Below are 14,052 nucleotides of genomic sequence, written 5' to 3' on the forward strand. Positions count from 1 at the left end.
ACGCATTGAAACATAACGCAAACATCTAGAGGTCTAAGCTAGAGACGTGTTCCGGCGTCATTAAATGTGATATCTTAGCGTTGAGTGGTTGGGTGATTCCTCCACGGTGAAGCGATAAGTATCAATACGGACTTGTGCTCCCACGTACCGTCGCGTATATATTGGGAGATCCCTATAGGAACAAAGCCTTTATCCAATAGGAAACCGTGCCGGCCGCCCTACTGATCGCAATGCAGTGAACACAGCATTCACGAAGATCGACCACCCGTACCGTAAAACGTATTCTGTGGTTTTGCGAAAAGTTTGGGACACCCTCTGCCTAGAACTCCAGAGCAGTTTCTTTTGGCCTTTTGCAAACTCTATAACTGAAAAAGTCCATCCGAGCATTTGTCACTTCGGGCTCGTCAAAACATCGAAGGAGACTAGAGTCATCTTTAGCTTTTTCTCGACTCTTAAAAAGTGAAAAAGCAAGTTGTGTCTAAGCATCGTTATAAAATTTATTTTAAACGGAACATAATCACCTCCTATTCCCGCGTTGATCTTAGGTTGAGAACATGGAACGCCCCAACCAAGGAACTCCACATGATGGAAATCCTAGTCCATTCTCCTCTTGGGGAGAAGTCGGTGCGCCCCACATGGCCACATTGTCGCTTCCAGGACTGACAATTGGCCTTCCTATTTGGCTATTCTCAACTAATGTAGTTCAGACCACCATGGTTCCTGAGCAGTGGAGTCACCAATTTGTTGTTGGGAAAAGTATCTAATACGGAATGACCCTATCCCACTCTAAGGGTGATAGTACCTCAGCAACAACTGAATACAAAGCTATTCAAGATTACTTCTTTATGAGATGTAAGAGAGAGGAGGAAGAGATCCACTAACCGTTATCTTCCGCTAATGATTGATCCAATCTTCCCTCTTTGCTGCTTGCTCCCAGCTCCTTGCTCTTTCACTGGCTCAGCTAAACAAAGATCCTGCAAAAGCACAAGAAAGGGAAACTACAAGAAGCATACATCCATAACTGATTCAAGGATTAGAATAAATCAAATATACAAGCATCAATTCACCATAGAGACACATGCATATAGAAGAACCTCAAATGCTTTATTAATGGAAGAAGTAAAGTTCTGAGAGTGTTACAACCATAAGAGGCCCAATCCAGCAACACCTCCCAGCAGAAAGAAATCTCCTCTTCACCTCCTTCAAAGCAATCACCCAATAGTTCTATGCACAAACCAACAGCACTTCCTTACATTCACCAGATTCCAGCCTCCCTAGACCTCATGAGAGAGCTCTATATATAGGAGATTTGGAGAAAGGATGAGTCAGCTTGAGTTTGGCATGAAGCTGACTAGTGTCCTCTCCCACTTTAGTTATACTTCAGTTCTTGAGTCCACTTGGACTTTCTTGCTTCCACTTGGAGATCTAGATCCTCTTACTCATCACAAGGCGAATTCCCTGATCCAAGTGTCATTTTGGAAGCTTCCTGGGCATTTGACACCTTGCAGAATGACTGTGCCACTTGGCCAATCTCGCCCAGCGCAGGTAGCCTTCATTGCTTTTGACATTCAGCGCAGGTACAGAGTGGAGCAGTTGACATTCAGCACAGATGCTCAGTGGGGCAGCTGACATGATCCAGAAATAACTTGTTTTTGAGTGTTTTCAGGTGGAGAACTGATTTTCAGTGCTGTGGTTTGCTGACCTTGTTCCTCTAGGGGTAGGAACAACATGTTTAGGGACTTTGGATCCCTTAGATTATTGACATTTCATTCTTCATGCTGTAAGGCACAAAAATGTCTATAACACTCCTTCAAAACAATGTTGTCCTCAATGCTTGAGTAGTTTTGGATGGTTTTGTATAAAAGTATCATCCTCCCATGTGGAATCTTCAGTGGGTAAGTTCTTCCACTTGATGAGATACTCTAAAATTGATCAATTTCATAGTTGTCGATTTCTTGTTTCTGTGACTACTTCGGGTTCCAATATGATTTTCCTTCCTCGTCAAGTTTGGGCAATATTTTTTGAACTCAGAGCTTGTCACCTATAACCTTATTTAAACATGACACGTGGAAAAATGGGTTCACTCGTGAGGTTGCAAGAAGCTCCAATTTGTATGCCATAGTACAAATATTTTGTAACACCTTTTACAAACATAATACTTTGGTGATAATTTAGTATCCTTATTAGCTTGCTTGAGGGACATTTGTTTGTATGGTTGTAGTCGTAGAAATACCAAGTCACCTACATCAAAACTTCTTTCATTGTGATGTTGATATGCAGGTTGTTTCATTCTATTTTGCGCAAAGGTGAGGTTATCCTTTAAGAGTTGGAGAACTTGTTGTTGATGCTCGATGTGATCTTCCACTTCTTGAACATTAGAATTTTCTCTTAAATATGATGTGACATATGGTGGATGATATCCATAAAGTGCCATAAATGGGGTCATTTTTGTTGTAGTATGGAACGAAGTGTTATACCACCATTCAACCAGAGGGAACCACTTGACCCATTATGTCTGTTTATTAGACACAAAGCGACGAAGATATGCTTCCAAACATTTTCTCACTACCTCAGATTGTCCATCAGATTGTGGATGATAATATGAGGTATGAGCTAACTAAGTATCAAAAAAAGAAAATAATTCTATCCAAAAATTTCCAGTGAAAATGGGATCTCTATCGCTTACAATAATATTTGGGTTTCCACATAGCTTTTGAATTGTTTCAATAAATGTAGTAGCAACTGTACCATCTTTAAATGGATGAGATAATGCACAAAAGTGTGCATACTTGGTAAGTCTATCAACTACCATCATGATGAGACTCTTTCCTTCAGACTTGGGTAAAACTATGATAAAATCTATTGAAACCTTCTCCCAACATTGACTTGGAATGGACAAAGGTTGTAACAGACCCGAGGTCTTAATTGTCTCAACTTAATTTTGTTGGAAAACAAAAAATTCCGCCACAACTTTTGAATATCAGATTTAAGGCCATCCCAAAAAAATTCATTCTTAACCTTGTGGTAAGTTTTTAAAAATCCTGAGTGCCCTCCTAAGGGAGAGGTGTACAATTCCAGTAGAATATTTTGTTTGAGTTGGGAGTTCTTACAGAGGTATAAGAAATATTTATACCATAACGAATCATTTTTCCAGATAAATGTATCAGATGTACTGGGATCTTGCTGCAAATTTTGAATGTGTTCCCACACTTCTTATTTATTCTTCCATTCATCCCTTGCTTCATTTATCCAATTTGGTTGGATAATAGAAATGGTACAAAACAATGCTTCCACATCCTCATCATTTCTTGAGAGTGCATCTGCAACAACATTTTTCTTCCCTTTTTTGTAGATGATCTCAATTTCATTACTCTTCTGAAGATAATATTTGTTCTAAAAAGTATTTAAGACTATCATGATCCGTTTATACCTTGAAGTGTCTTCCCATTAGGTAAGGTTGCCATTTCTTAAGTGCAAGTAGTATTGCCACCATTTCCTTCTCATAAATAGCTTTGTGTAAACACTTTCATTTGATTGTATAACTTTTGAAAGTAATGGTTTTTATGAAATTTGACATAGCTAAGACCACTGCTTGGCACATTGCCTCTTTAAGATGTTCAAAGGCCTTAATTGCTTCTAGAGTCCAGGAAAATGCATCTTTATTTAGTAATGTTGTTAGAGGTGTTGTTATTCTCGCATAATTCTTTAAAAACTTACGATAATACCCTGTCAACCTTAGAAATCCTCACAGATGCTTTATGGATGTGGGTATTTTCCATTCCTTAATGGATTTGATTTTGTTATGGTCTACCTTAACACCTTCATGAGATACAATATGACCCATATATTCCACCTCTTGTACTCTAAAGAAACATTTGGAGACTTTTGAATATAATTTTTCTCCTCCGGTAGTTTGAGCACCCTGTCAACATGTTGAACATGATCCTTCCAAGAATTACTGTAGATTAGTATATCATCAAAATATAGTACCACAAATTTTCTAAGGGTTTGAAAATGGAATCATCAATCCTTGAACTATATAAGGTGCATTGGTAAGGCCAAAAGGCATCACCAAAAATTCATAACAACCTTCTAAATGTTGTTTTGAGAATGTCTTCAGTCTTCATTCTGATTTGATGATATCCTGAACGAAGATCTAACTTGTTGAAGTAAATTTCTCCATGTACTTCATCCAATAATTCATCAATGAAAGGAATAGGAAATTTATCTTTAATAGTGAGTTTGTTGAGCTCCATATAATTCGGACACGTGCGCCATGATCCATCATTCTTGTGCACCAATACTACTAGAGCAGAGAACGAAATTTGACTAGGTTGAATTATATCAACCTCTAACATTTCTGCAATCATATGTTCAATTTCACTCTTTTGGGCATATAGATATCTGTAAGGCCTGTTGTTTGGAGGAAAACTTCCTAGAATGAAATGAATAGCATGATCATGATCACGAATAGGTGGGAGGCCTTTGGGAGTCTCAAATATCTTGGAATGATTGTCCAAAACATTTTGGAGATTTGGAGAAATAAATGATTTCGATGTGGGAACCTCTAGTGCACATAATTGTATAATCATACCATATTTTTCTTTCTTTAGAAGTTTTCTTGTATTGTTAGAGCTTATTATCTTTCCCAGTTTCCTTGCGATACCCCTTAATTCAACTTCCTTTCCTTCCCAAAAAAAATTCAAGAAAAGTTATTGAAAATTAAAAGCTATCGTACCCAAAGATTGTAGCCGTTGGAATCCTAGTACAACATCAGCACCACCCATTGGAATGGAAAGAATTGAAATATTCAGTACATATTCTCCCATGGATAGATTTATATTATGCACCTTCCAAAGAAATTTATGGTTCCTCCATTTGCAACCATCACTTGACACTTTGGTGCTAGATATAGGAAGCAATTCAATTCCTTGGCTATCTTCTAATGAATAAAATTATCTATACTACCCTAATCAATCAACACTATTACCTTATTCTTCTTGATATGTCCTTCTATCTTGAGGGTTTGAGGAGTGGTAATTCCTGCCAATGCTTTATAAGATATGGTCTGGTTCATTTCTTCTTGCTCTAGGTTTGATTCCTGGTGTATATCCTCTTCTTGTGATGTTTCTTGTTCCTTTTATTCCTCCTCTTCACAATCTATGTAAAATAACTTCTTTTGAGCACACTTGTGACCTTTAGTGTAGTTGCTATCACAATGGTAACAAAGCCATTTTGCTCTTATTTCTTCCAATTGTTGTAGTTTCAAGCTTGTAGGTTGTGGAAGGTTAGGGGCAACAACAATTACATCTTTATAGTTGTGAGTGGTAGGCTTCCTTGCTGCCATAATTTTGCTTTCAACTTTTCTTGCTAACCTAAATGCCTTCTCCAATGATCAGGTTCCCAAAGGCAAACCTCATATTGGATCTTATTCTTTTGAAGTCCCTATGAACACATCAATATTATGTTCCTCTACAATATCTTTTACCCTTATATTCAATTTTTGGAATTCCTCAATGTGATCCACCATCATACCCTTTTGTTTGAGATTTATCAATTAGTTAAATAAGTTGTTTCTTTTTGTATCATCATAATGTGCTATCATTTCCTACATAAAAATTGACCAAGTGACAATTTATTTACGAGATCAAATCCATCAATACCATACAAACTGATTGTGTTCCAAATATAAAGTTACAATGCATACCTTTTGTGCATTTTGCACATTATGGAGATCAAAATATTGCTCCATCTGTAGTATCGATGTTACGGGATCCTTTTTCCATCAAATTTCCTCATATTGATCTTTGGAACATGGTGAGTCTTCAATCCAACATTAGATGCTATGAAATCATCATTAACGTTACTTTTGTTCTCATCATGAGTTTCCACTACTACCTTTTCACCATTAGGGAGCATTTCATGTAACAACTTTGCCAAACCTCCTTTCAAACCTTCCATGCCTTTCTTCAAATCTTCAATGTTTTCTTTTAATTTTGCTTCTAAACCATATATCTTAGCTTCCATGTTAGCTTCCACACCTTTCCTTAAAGGATTCATCTTAGCTTTTGTTACTTTTTGTGAGAGTGACATTTCCTGCACTTGGTCTCGTAATTTTGATATATCATGTTGCATTTCTTCCTCTTCTTCATGAGTCAAGGTAGAGATTTTAGGTTGCTTACTAGTGCTTTCCATTTTCTTTCTTCACGGCATTAATTAATGATAATTATGCTTCACTATGCCCTTTGAATCACTTCAAACTAATTTTTCAAACCAAACTTATGCAAATTAGAAAAAAAAACTACACACTTTTTTGCTCTTTGTAGGAGCTCTATATTGAATCTGATGTACCTCTGTAATTTTAGATCTCCAATTTCTGAAATTTCTTCCCATGGTAGCCCACTAATTCCTCTTTCCAAACCAACTAGTCTGATCAATATGGGTTTCTTCAAATAATAGTTATGCCAAATCTCCCACGATGGCCTGATTATAGACTACTTTCATAAAGCAGACTTGTATGATCTGCCATGTGTCACTGTTTTGACCTTAGGACCTAAAAATGATAGAATGAAAACTACACTCTGTCATGCTTCTGTAACTTCATGAAATTTAAATCTGATGCTCAGAGATAAAGCTATGATAATTTTCCCATCTCACTTTTTTGGGATGTAATTCGAGAGCTTGCAAAAACCCTAACTTCATTAGATCATATATCCGAACATACAGCGATCCAAGATTTGAAATTTAGATTCGAGGTTCACCATGATTTCATCTCAAATGGGTTTTAATTTCTGCATCTAAAACGTCGCATAAACAAAATTATAGTGAAAATTCCACGATGACATGTTTGGAGCAACAAAACCCTAGAACCCAAGCTTTGATACCAAATGTTATGCAACGAGCTCACAAAATAGAAGAAAAGAGAGATCAATGACTTCAAAATAATCCTCTTCAAGGGATAAAACCTCCTTTACATTACACAAATAAACAATTCTTGGATGATACAAATGAAAAGACCTCCTTTCTATATAGGAGTCTAAGGGGTCACAATATAATCAAAGCCGACGTAACAATAATATTCTAAGGGCACAAGAATAACAATAGTGGGCTTCTATGGGGCACAATAATAAAAATATGGGGACTACATGGGTACAAAAATAGAATAAGGGGGTTGCACTAATAACAATAAGGGATACGCTAGTAGTATGGGGACCTAACAGTGTGTGATGTTCCGTCAGTTTCACTTCCTTAAGGTCACATAGGAGTTCAAATCTGATAATAGTAGCCTCTCGTCTCATTTTTACCCCGGTTAACATGGTTACTTTGGGTAGACCTAGGAGGGGGTGTTACATACTCTCATCCTCATCTTCCAAAAGGTGTAATATGTTCCATCAAAGGAAGGGGATCTATTATCCTTGCTAGTCATTTGTTACTCTAAGATTTACCTTTGAGTGGTTAGACTTCCTTTGAAGGAACTTTTTCTAATTCTGTTGTTGGAATCACAATTATAAGGATAGGGGGGTTAAATCTTTATAATGAAAATTATTTGATGGCATCAATCTCATAAATTGAATAAGTAACACAAGATATACATTAAAACCCTTACTTGAAAAACCCACAAATTGTTTTATATGAAATATCTTATAGACGACAATCCCTTTTGATACTTTGTAGGCACCAACCTATAGGAGACGCCAATCCCCTCTACCACTTTGTAGGCACAAACCTACCTAAGACATGAATGTAATTTTCTTCTTTGTAGGCACCAAGCTACATGAGATACCAATCATCTTTGTTTCTTTGCAGGTACCAACCTACATGAGACAACATTCCCATCTACTATTTTATAGGAACAAATCTATATGAGACACCAATCCCCTCTATTTATTTGTAGGAACCAACCTATAGCAAAGACCAATCCCCTTTACTTCTAAGCACCAATCCTTACTTTTTAAAGTATTCATAGGAACCAACCTAATACATTTAGTCTACTTACCTTCTTCACTATCTCTATTAGTTGCATCTTTCTTCATCAACCCTACCAACTGCTTCATCCTTCACCAATTCTACTTCTACCAAAACTTGTTTCTTTTGGAATAATCCCAAGAATAAATTTTCAGAACATGCCATATATCCAATTTTTCATATATGCCTCTGATATTCCTACCACGTATACCTAGGTTTTGCTTCTCTATCTTATCCAAATTTCATAGTCCAAGACTTATTACAAACAAATTTATGGCAAAAATGACAAGCTAACATGTTTGAAGCATGTATCATGAGCATTCAATAAAATTAACTTCTTTAAATATTATCTTTGAAATTGTAGCAAAATAGAGTTTGAAATTTGAACCATAGGTAACATGATATCTCTCCTCTATCTCCTCCAATTTTCATAATTTGAAACATCATAGAAAGAGGCATATAGAAAAAATACGAAGCTAACATGTTTGAAGAAAATTTCAAGAGCATTCAAGAAGCCTAATTTCTTAGAGAATATCTTCTAAATTATAGTGTATCAGGGTCTGTAATTTGACCCACAATTACATTTAATCTTCTATCTATGTCCTCCATGTTTCGCAGTCTGAAACATCCCATAACAAAAGTTATAGTGAAAATGATAAGATAAGATATTTGAAGAATATTTTAGGAGCACTCAACAAGCCTAACATCCTTAAACCATATCCATGAAATTATATCAATGAAAGGTCTAAACCTTGAAACAAAGGTACATGAATATCCTGAAGATATATTCTTTGAGCTTCACATTTCGAAAGATCCCAAAAGAAAGGTTATAGCGAAAAATTCCCAGATGATATGTTCACCAAATAAATCACATTTTTTTCTTCCACGTTTAAACTGCAAGACTCCAAGAATGACCCCAAAAATTATCCCTTAGCTTCTATTGAAACCTTGGATCTATTATTTCTTAACTTTCATGCAAATGAGCTCATATACTTGTGAAAATGTTCACATCAACTTTCTTGTACTTTGTTTGGGTCATCTTGACAAATATTTCATATTTCCTCATTCCTATCGAATTAGATGGAGTACCATATAACGTTGGAAAGGTCAAGGAATATAATTTACAACCATATAACATATGGTCCCATTTTATCTATGTAATTGAAGTTAAAATTCCTTTAATGATAGCATATACAAATGCAACATCATATGTCCAAAAACAATATTTTCAACAATCTTCATTTTCCAAACTTTATCTTCGATATAAGTAGTCTCCCCCTACCTTTGACGTTAAGGAAACCAATATTTTAATTGAAATAGTAATAACCGGAAGAAACATAATATACTCCCTCTCTCAAGCCCCTCATACATATACAAATTTATATGTATTGACTTTCTACTTTTGTAGCCATCCTTGATTAATTTAGAAACCTTTAATAGATATAAAAACGTATAATCTATAGTAATTTTTATTAATAATATTTGTTCAATATTAAATTATAAATTTGGTAAAAAGCTTCAAGATGCATGTGTTGACTAAACATGCCATCTATGATGGGAATATGTTCTATGATGCATCACCATTGATGCTATCGCAAGATGTACTCTGGGTGGTGCAGTTATAATTAGACAAAACAACATTGACAAATTTTGCTTTCTAGACAACATCATGACACATTGAAAATAAGGAACTTGGCCCTTGGTGTGGTGTGTTTATAATACATGATATTAGTTTTTAATAACATTATTCTTCGACACATTAATGTATGCAATAAATTCGAAAAAAAGAGAACAACGAAATATGTCCATATCACTTTTATGCAAGCACTAATGCACATGGCAACCCATTTGTTTTGACAGGGACGTTAGTATGCATAATATAATTAGCAACATCAAAACAAAATTAATATAATCCCATATAAATACATCAAAACAAAATTAATATAATCCCATATAAATACATCATGAATGGAAGGAAAAAACAACATGAAATCTAAAAATACCACATCATTTATCCCCACCATATATGGTGCGCTAAGCCACCACTAATTGAATCTTATGCACATTAAAAAAAAGCATCTTCATGCATTTCATTAATATTACAAAATATATTGCTACATGTATTGCATAAATATCTAATAGCACTGTAATGAACATGTGAATTTAGTTAGGCATCATACACCACCACCACCAATGAAATAAAACAACAAACACTAATAACAGCATAGTGAAAGCATACCAATGGGAATTGCTTACAAGAAAACTGAACTATTTAATTGCGGATTGATGAGGAATTATAAATATGAGCTTCTTGACATCCAAGAGAATGTAGGAGCTCAAGTAAATGTAATCCCTAATTTTCTTTATATAATCCAACGCTTATAAATTATTAATTATATTAATAATGTTTTAAAATTTGAACAAATGGTTAATTATATTAATAACGTTTTAGAATTTGGATAAATGATTAAGTATTATAATTAAATTATTTATTATATATAATAAATTATATGATTAATTTTAACATAAGATACACATATGTAAAATCTATTAATCAACTTTATTTTTATCAGCATTATTTTTGTTACTTATTATCATAAAATTGTAATTTATTTTACACTGAAATGAAAGGAGTAGTTTTGCCATAAAAAAACACTAACCAAAATGAAACATTGTTTTTAGAAATTATTATAATAAAACTAAAATGAAACATTATTTTTACTAATTATTACAATAAAAATGTGCTTTATTTTATCCATGAAATGGGATCTATGTTCTTCTGGCATGCACGGCGGTAATGCCTATCTATGCATATACTATAATGTCAATGTAACAGGTGTGATAGCTTAGCCAGACATCATATACTATTTATTCAAACATGTGGCATAGCCCTATTTCTCCAGATATAAATTATATCTATGCTGGCTGAAACACGAGTGACTACCGTAAAAACAGAAAAACAAATAATGAAATAAAACATGGCAACTGCTTGACTAACCACGAAATATAGACACCGCAAAAGATCCAGAAGATTGATGCGATGCGGCAACAGAAGTTGAGCTTTCAGAATTGGCTGTGGTGAATAGCAGCTACAAAAGTTGGTTGTGTAGGCTGAACTCGAATCTCTATATCGGTGGTTAACATGGAGACAACCTGCGACATGGCGGGCCGCTGCCCTGAAGATCCTTGAGTGCAAAGAAGTGCAACCGTGATCACCCTTAACGCCCGTTCACTCGGGTATTGCCCCTTTAATTTTGGATCAACAATGTCTAAAGCGTTACCCTGTTGATATTTATTCCAAGCCTGCAAATATTGATCAAGTTCATTTTTCAATTAAAATTAGCGTCTTCTTAGAATCATAAACCAAAGTCATCCGATACCCAATTTATTAAAACAGAAACGAACCCATTTCAAAAGAATGTGCATCGCGTCTGGCAGTGTTACATCCACGGACTTTCTCCCACTCATGATCTCGAGAACCACAACCCCATAACTGTAAACGTCAGCCTTTTCCGTCAATTGCCCATAAAAGGCATACTCAGGTGCAGTGTACCCTCTGCCTCATATCAAATATGTGGAAACAATAAATTAATGCTATCATTCTATGCCTTAAAGCATATCCATTTTGAGAAAAAATACTAAATGAATTGTACAACTTACATTGTTCCTGCGATTCTGGTAGACACATGGGTTTCACCTTCTGGAAAGAATTTGGCCATTCCAAAATCTCCTATTTTAGGATGAAAGCTGTCATCCAAAAGTATATTTGCGCATTTGATATCTCTATGTATAATGTGCTCGTTCGAATCCTCGTGCAGATATGAGAGACCTCGAGCTGTGCCCACTATAATGTCTAAACGGTTCTCCCAATTTAGACTATTTCTTATCTGTCCTGCGTACCTCCAGCAATAATATTCGAAACTCTCAATACCAGTAAAAAGGGGTAAACATGATTTCAGAAATTAAAATCTCGAATGCCGAGATCAACAATTTTGATGGAAGAAGCAACCTAGCCAATGATTTAATTCAATTAAATACTGGTATACACGATTTTGGAAACTAAAAACATGTAACCTGAAATTAGCAGCATTAGTGAGAAATTCATACCAAACAAATGTTTATGAAGACCGTTATTTGACATAAATTCGTAAACCAGCAAGCGTTCGCTCCCACGCGTGCAACACCCGCGTAGACGAACAAGATTACGGTGACGGACGCTGGTCAGAAACTTAACTTCTCTCAGAAATTCCTCCGCGCCTTGAGTAGTATCCTGCCTTCCATTCAGTTTCTTGACAGCAACATCCGTTCCATCAGGAAGTGTTCCCTGCTCACAAAACTCATTATAATTGGTGTGCAGACACGCACATATTTGGACAAACTGTTAATGAAATCCACGTTCAAAATTATACCTTGTAAACTTCACCGAATCCTCCTTTACCAAGAATGTTGTTTCTATGGAAGTTTCCAGTGGATTGTCTGAGAACCTCATAGTCATAAAGAACGGGAACATTTTCATCTGCGCCGTGCTCGAAATTGCGGCTAGGTATTGCATTTTCATCTGCGCCAAGCACCATGACAAAAAATTTCTAACATCTGAATACAACCAAGTTAAAAGGAGGTCACCAGATTGCAGCAAGGAAAATATAATCACCTGTTCGAGTATAGCCCTTTCGACGTCTTATACATCGACAGAACAGTACCCAACACACCGCCGTAATGAGAGCTGTACTTCCCCCGATGCTTCCTAACAAAGTATACACTCTTTGGGATGGTGATTTCCCCGACGGCGGTGTCGGATTCGTCGGTACTGCGATCAAAATGAAAACAAGGCAATCGACAAACAGTGTCACATAGACTCTATCTGGATGTGATCAACCAAATCGCTGCATACGAGTAAAAAGGGTTTGCAAGAAATTATCACCCACATATCTTGCAACAAAATATCAATTTACTTGAATCAATAAAGCCTTCATATGTTAATTAAACAGCAAGAAGTTGCAGGCAATCTAATAAAACTTGGCACGCAGTTTTCAACCAGAAATCTTGCAACTATGTCAACGAACTACGAAGTTCATATTCTATGAATCGACAAAGATTGCATATGCGAATAAAAGGAAAAAGGGTGCAGCAAAGCTAAGAAATCTCGTACTAGAAGTCTGGTTATCGGAGAAAAACGAGTAAGTTGAGTAGCGCATAAAACAACCGGCCTCGAGACCTCGACCTTCTTGCTGGGGAATACATGCGAGTAAAAGAATCCGAGCTTCTTCCAAGCACGCTTGGCAGCTACTAGTTGTAAGGTAAGGCCAACACTGAGCGAGACCATATAAGGAGCCATCAATGGAGCGCCCAACTGCATAATTGTTATTTGCGGAAGCATTTTCTATGAGTTGACTGGATAGGGAAGTGGCTGTCTGAGAGAAGGCTTGTGGATCGTTATCATTTGTGGAGAAACAGAAATGCATAGCCCCGGCGTCCACAGTTTGCCAAATAGAATTATTATAATTCTCATAGTGGAGGAAACAGCCGTCTAGATGAATCCGACCACCACTGTCTTTGAGACATTCTGCTTTTATTCGTTTGGCCGCTTCCGTGACGCAGTCTGAGCACTCGTCTGGACTTAAATAGTTCCGACAGACTGCAGCACCAGAGACATTGTTTACAAGTGAAGTATAGTACCCATTCGAGGAAACATTTGAGGAGAAGGATTCTAAAACACGATCCCGACTTTGCCAAAAGTCTGTAGCATTAGCATTGGCATAAATTCGGTTGCACCCTATCTGATCCAGCTGGTAATACTGGGCATTGTCGGTTGCTACAGCTACTGAAATCATCATAGCCGTTGAAATAACGAGCAATGCAAAATTCGTAACTTCCGCCATGCCCTGAGCAAATGAACAACGCATGGATTGAAAGGCAATGACTGCAAATATATATAACTGTTGATCACTATTCCATCGTATGCTGCTTATGGGATGGTGTGAACCGTACTCACAATATGCACACCCTGTTTGAGTATGTTAGTCAGGCACTCCGGGTAAAAACCAAACTCCTTAAATCAATTCGCATATGAGACAGATTATAATCCCA

The 14,052-nt window shown here is 36.3% G+C and overlaps 1 protein-coding gene across 1 annotated transcript; it reads right to left on the minus strand.

Annotated features, from left to right (window-relative positions):
- Positions 1 to 11,028: 11,028 nt before the first annotated feature.
- Positions 11,029 to 13,844, minus strand: LOC149183037 (cysteine-rich receptor-like protein kinase 2). Its single transcript, XM_089414793.1, has 7 exons — positions 13,115 to 13,844; positions 12,617 to 12,772; positions 12,375 to 12,523; positions 12,073 to 12,289; positions 11,626 to 11,857; positions 11,371 to 11,521; positions 11,029 to 11,268 (listed from the first exon to the last, which is right to left on the minus strand). Exons 1-7 carry the CDS (start codon positions 13,842 to 13,844, stop codon positions 11,029 to 11,031), a joined length of 1,875 nt encoding a protein of 624 aa, XP_089270919.1.
- Positions 13,845 to 14,052: the final 208 nt, after the last annotated feature.

Source organism: Pinus tabuliformis, chromosome 3_2 (genome assembly GCF_031772625.1).
Source record: "Pinus tabuliformis cultivar Carrire ecotype Pingquan chromosome 3_2, CPIR1, whole genome shotgun sequence".
Lineage (NCBI taxonomy): Eukaryota > Viridiplantae > Streptophyta > Pinopsida > Pinales > Pinaceae > Pinus > Pinus tabuliformis.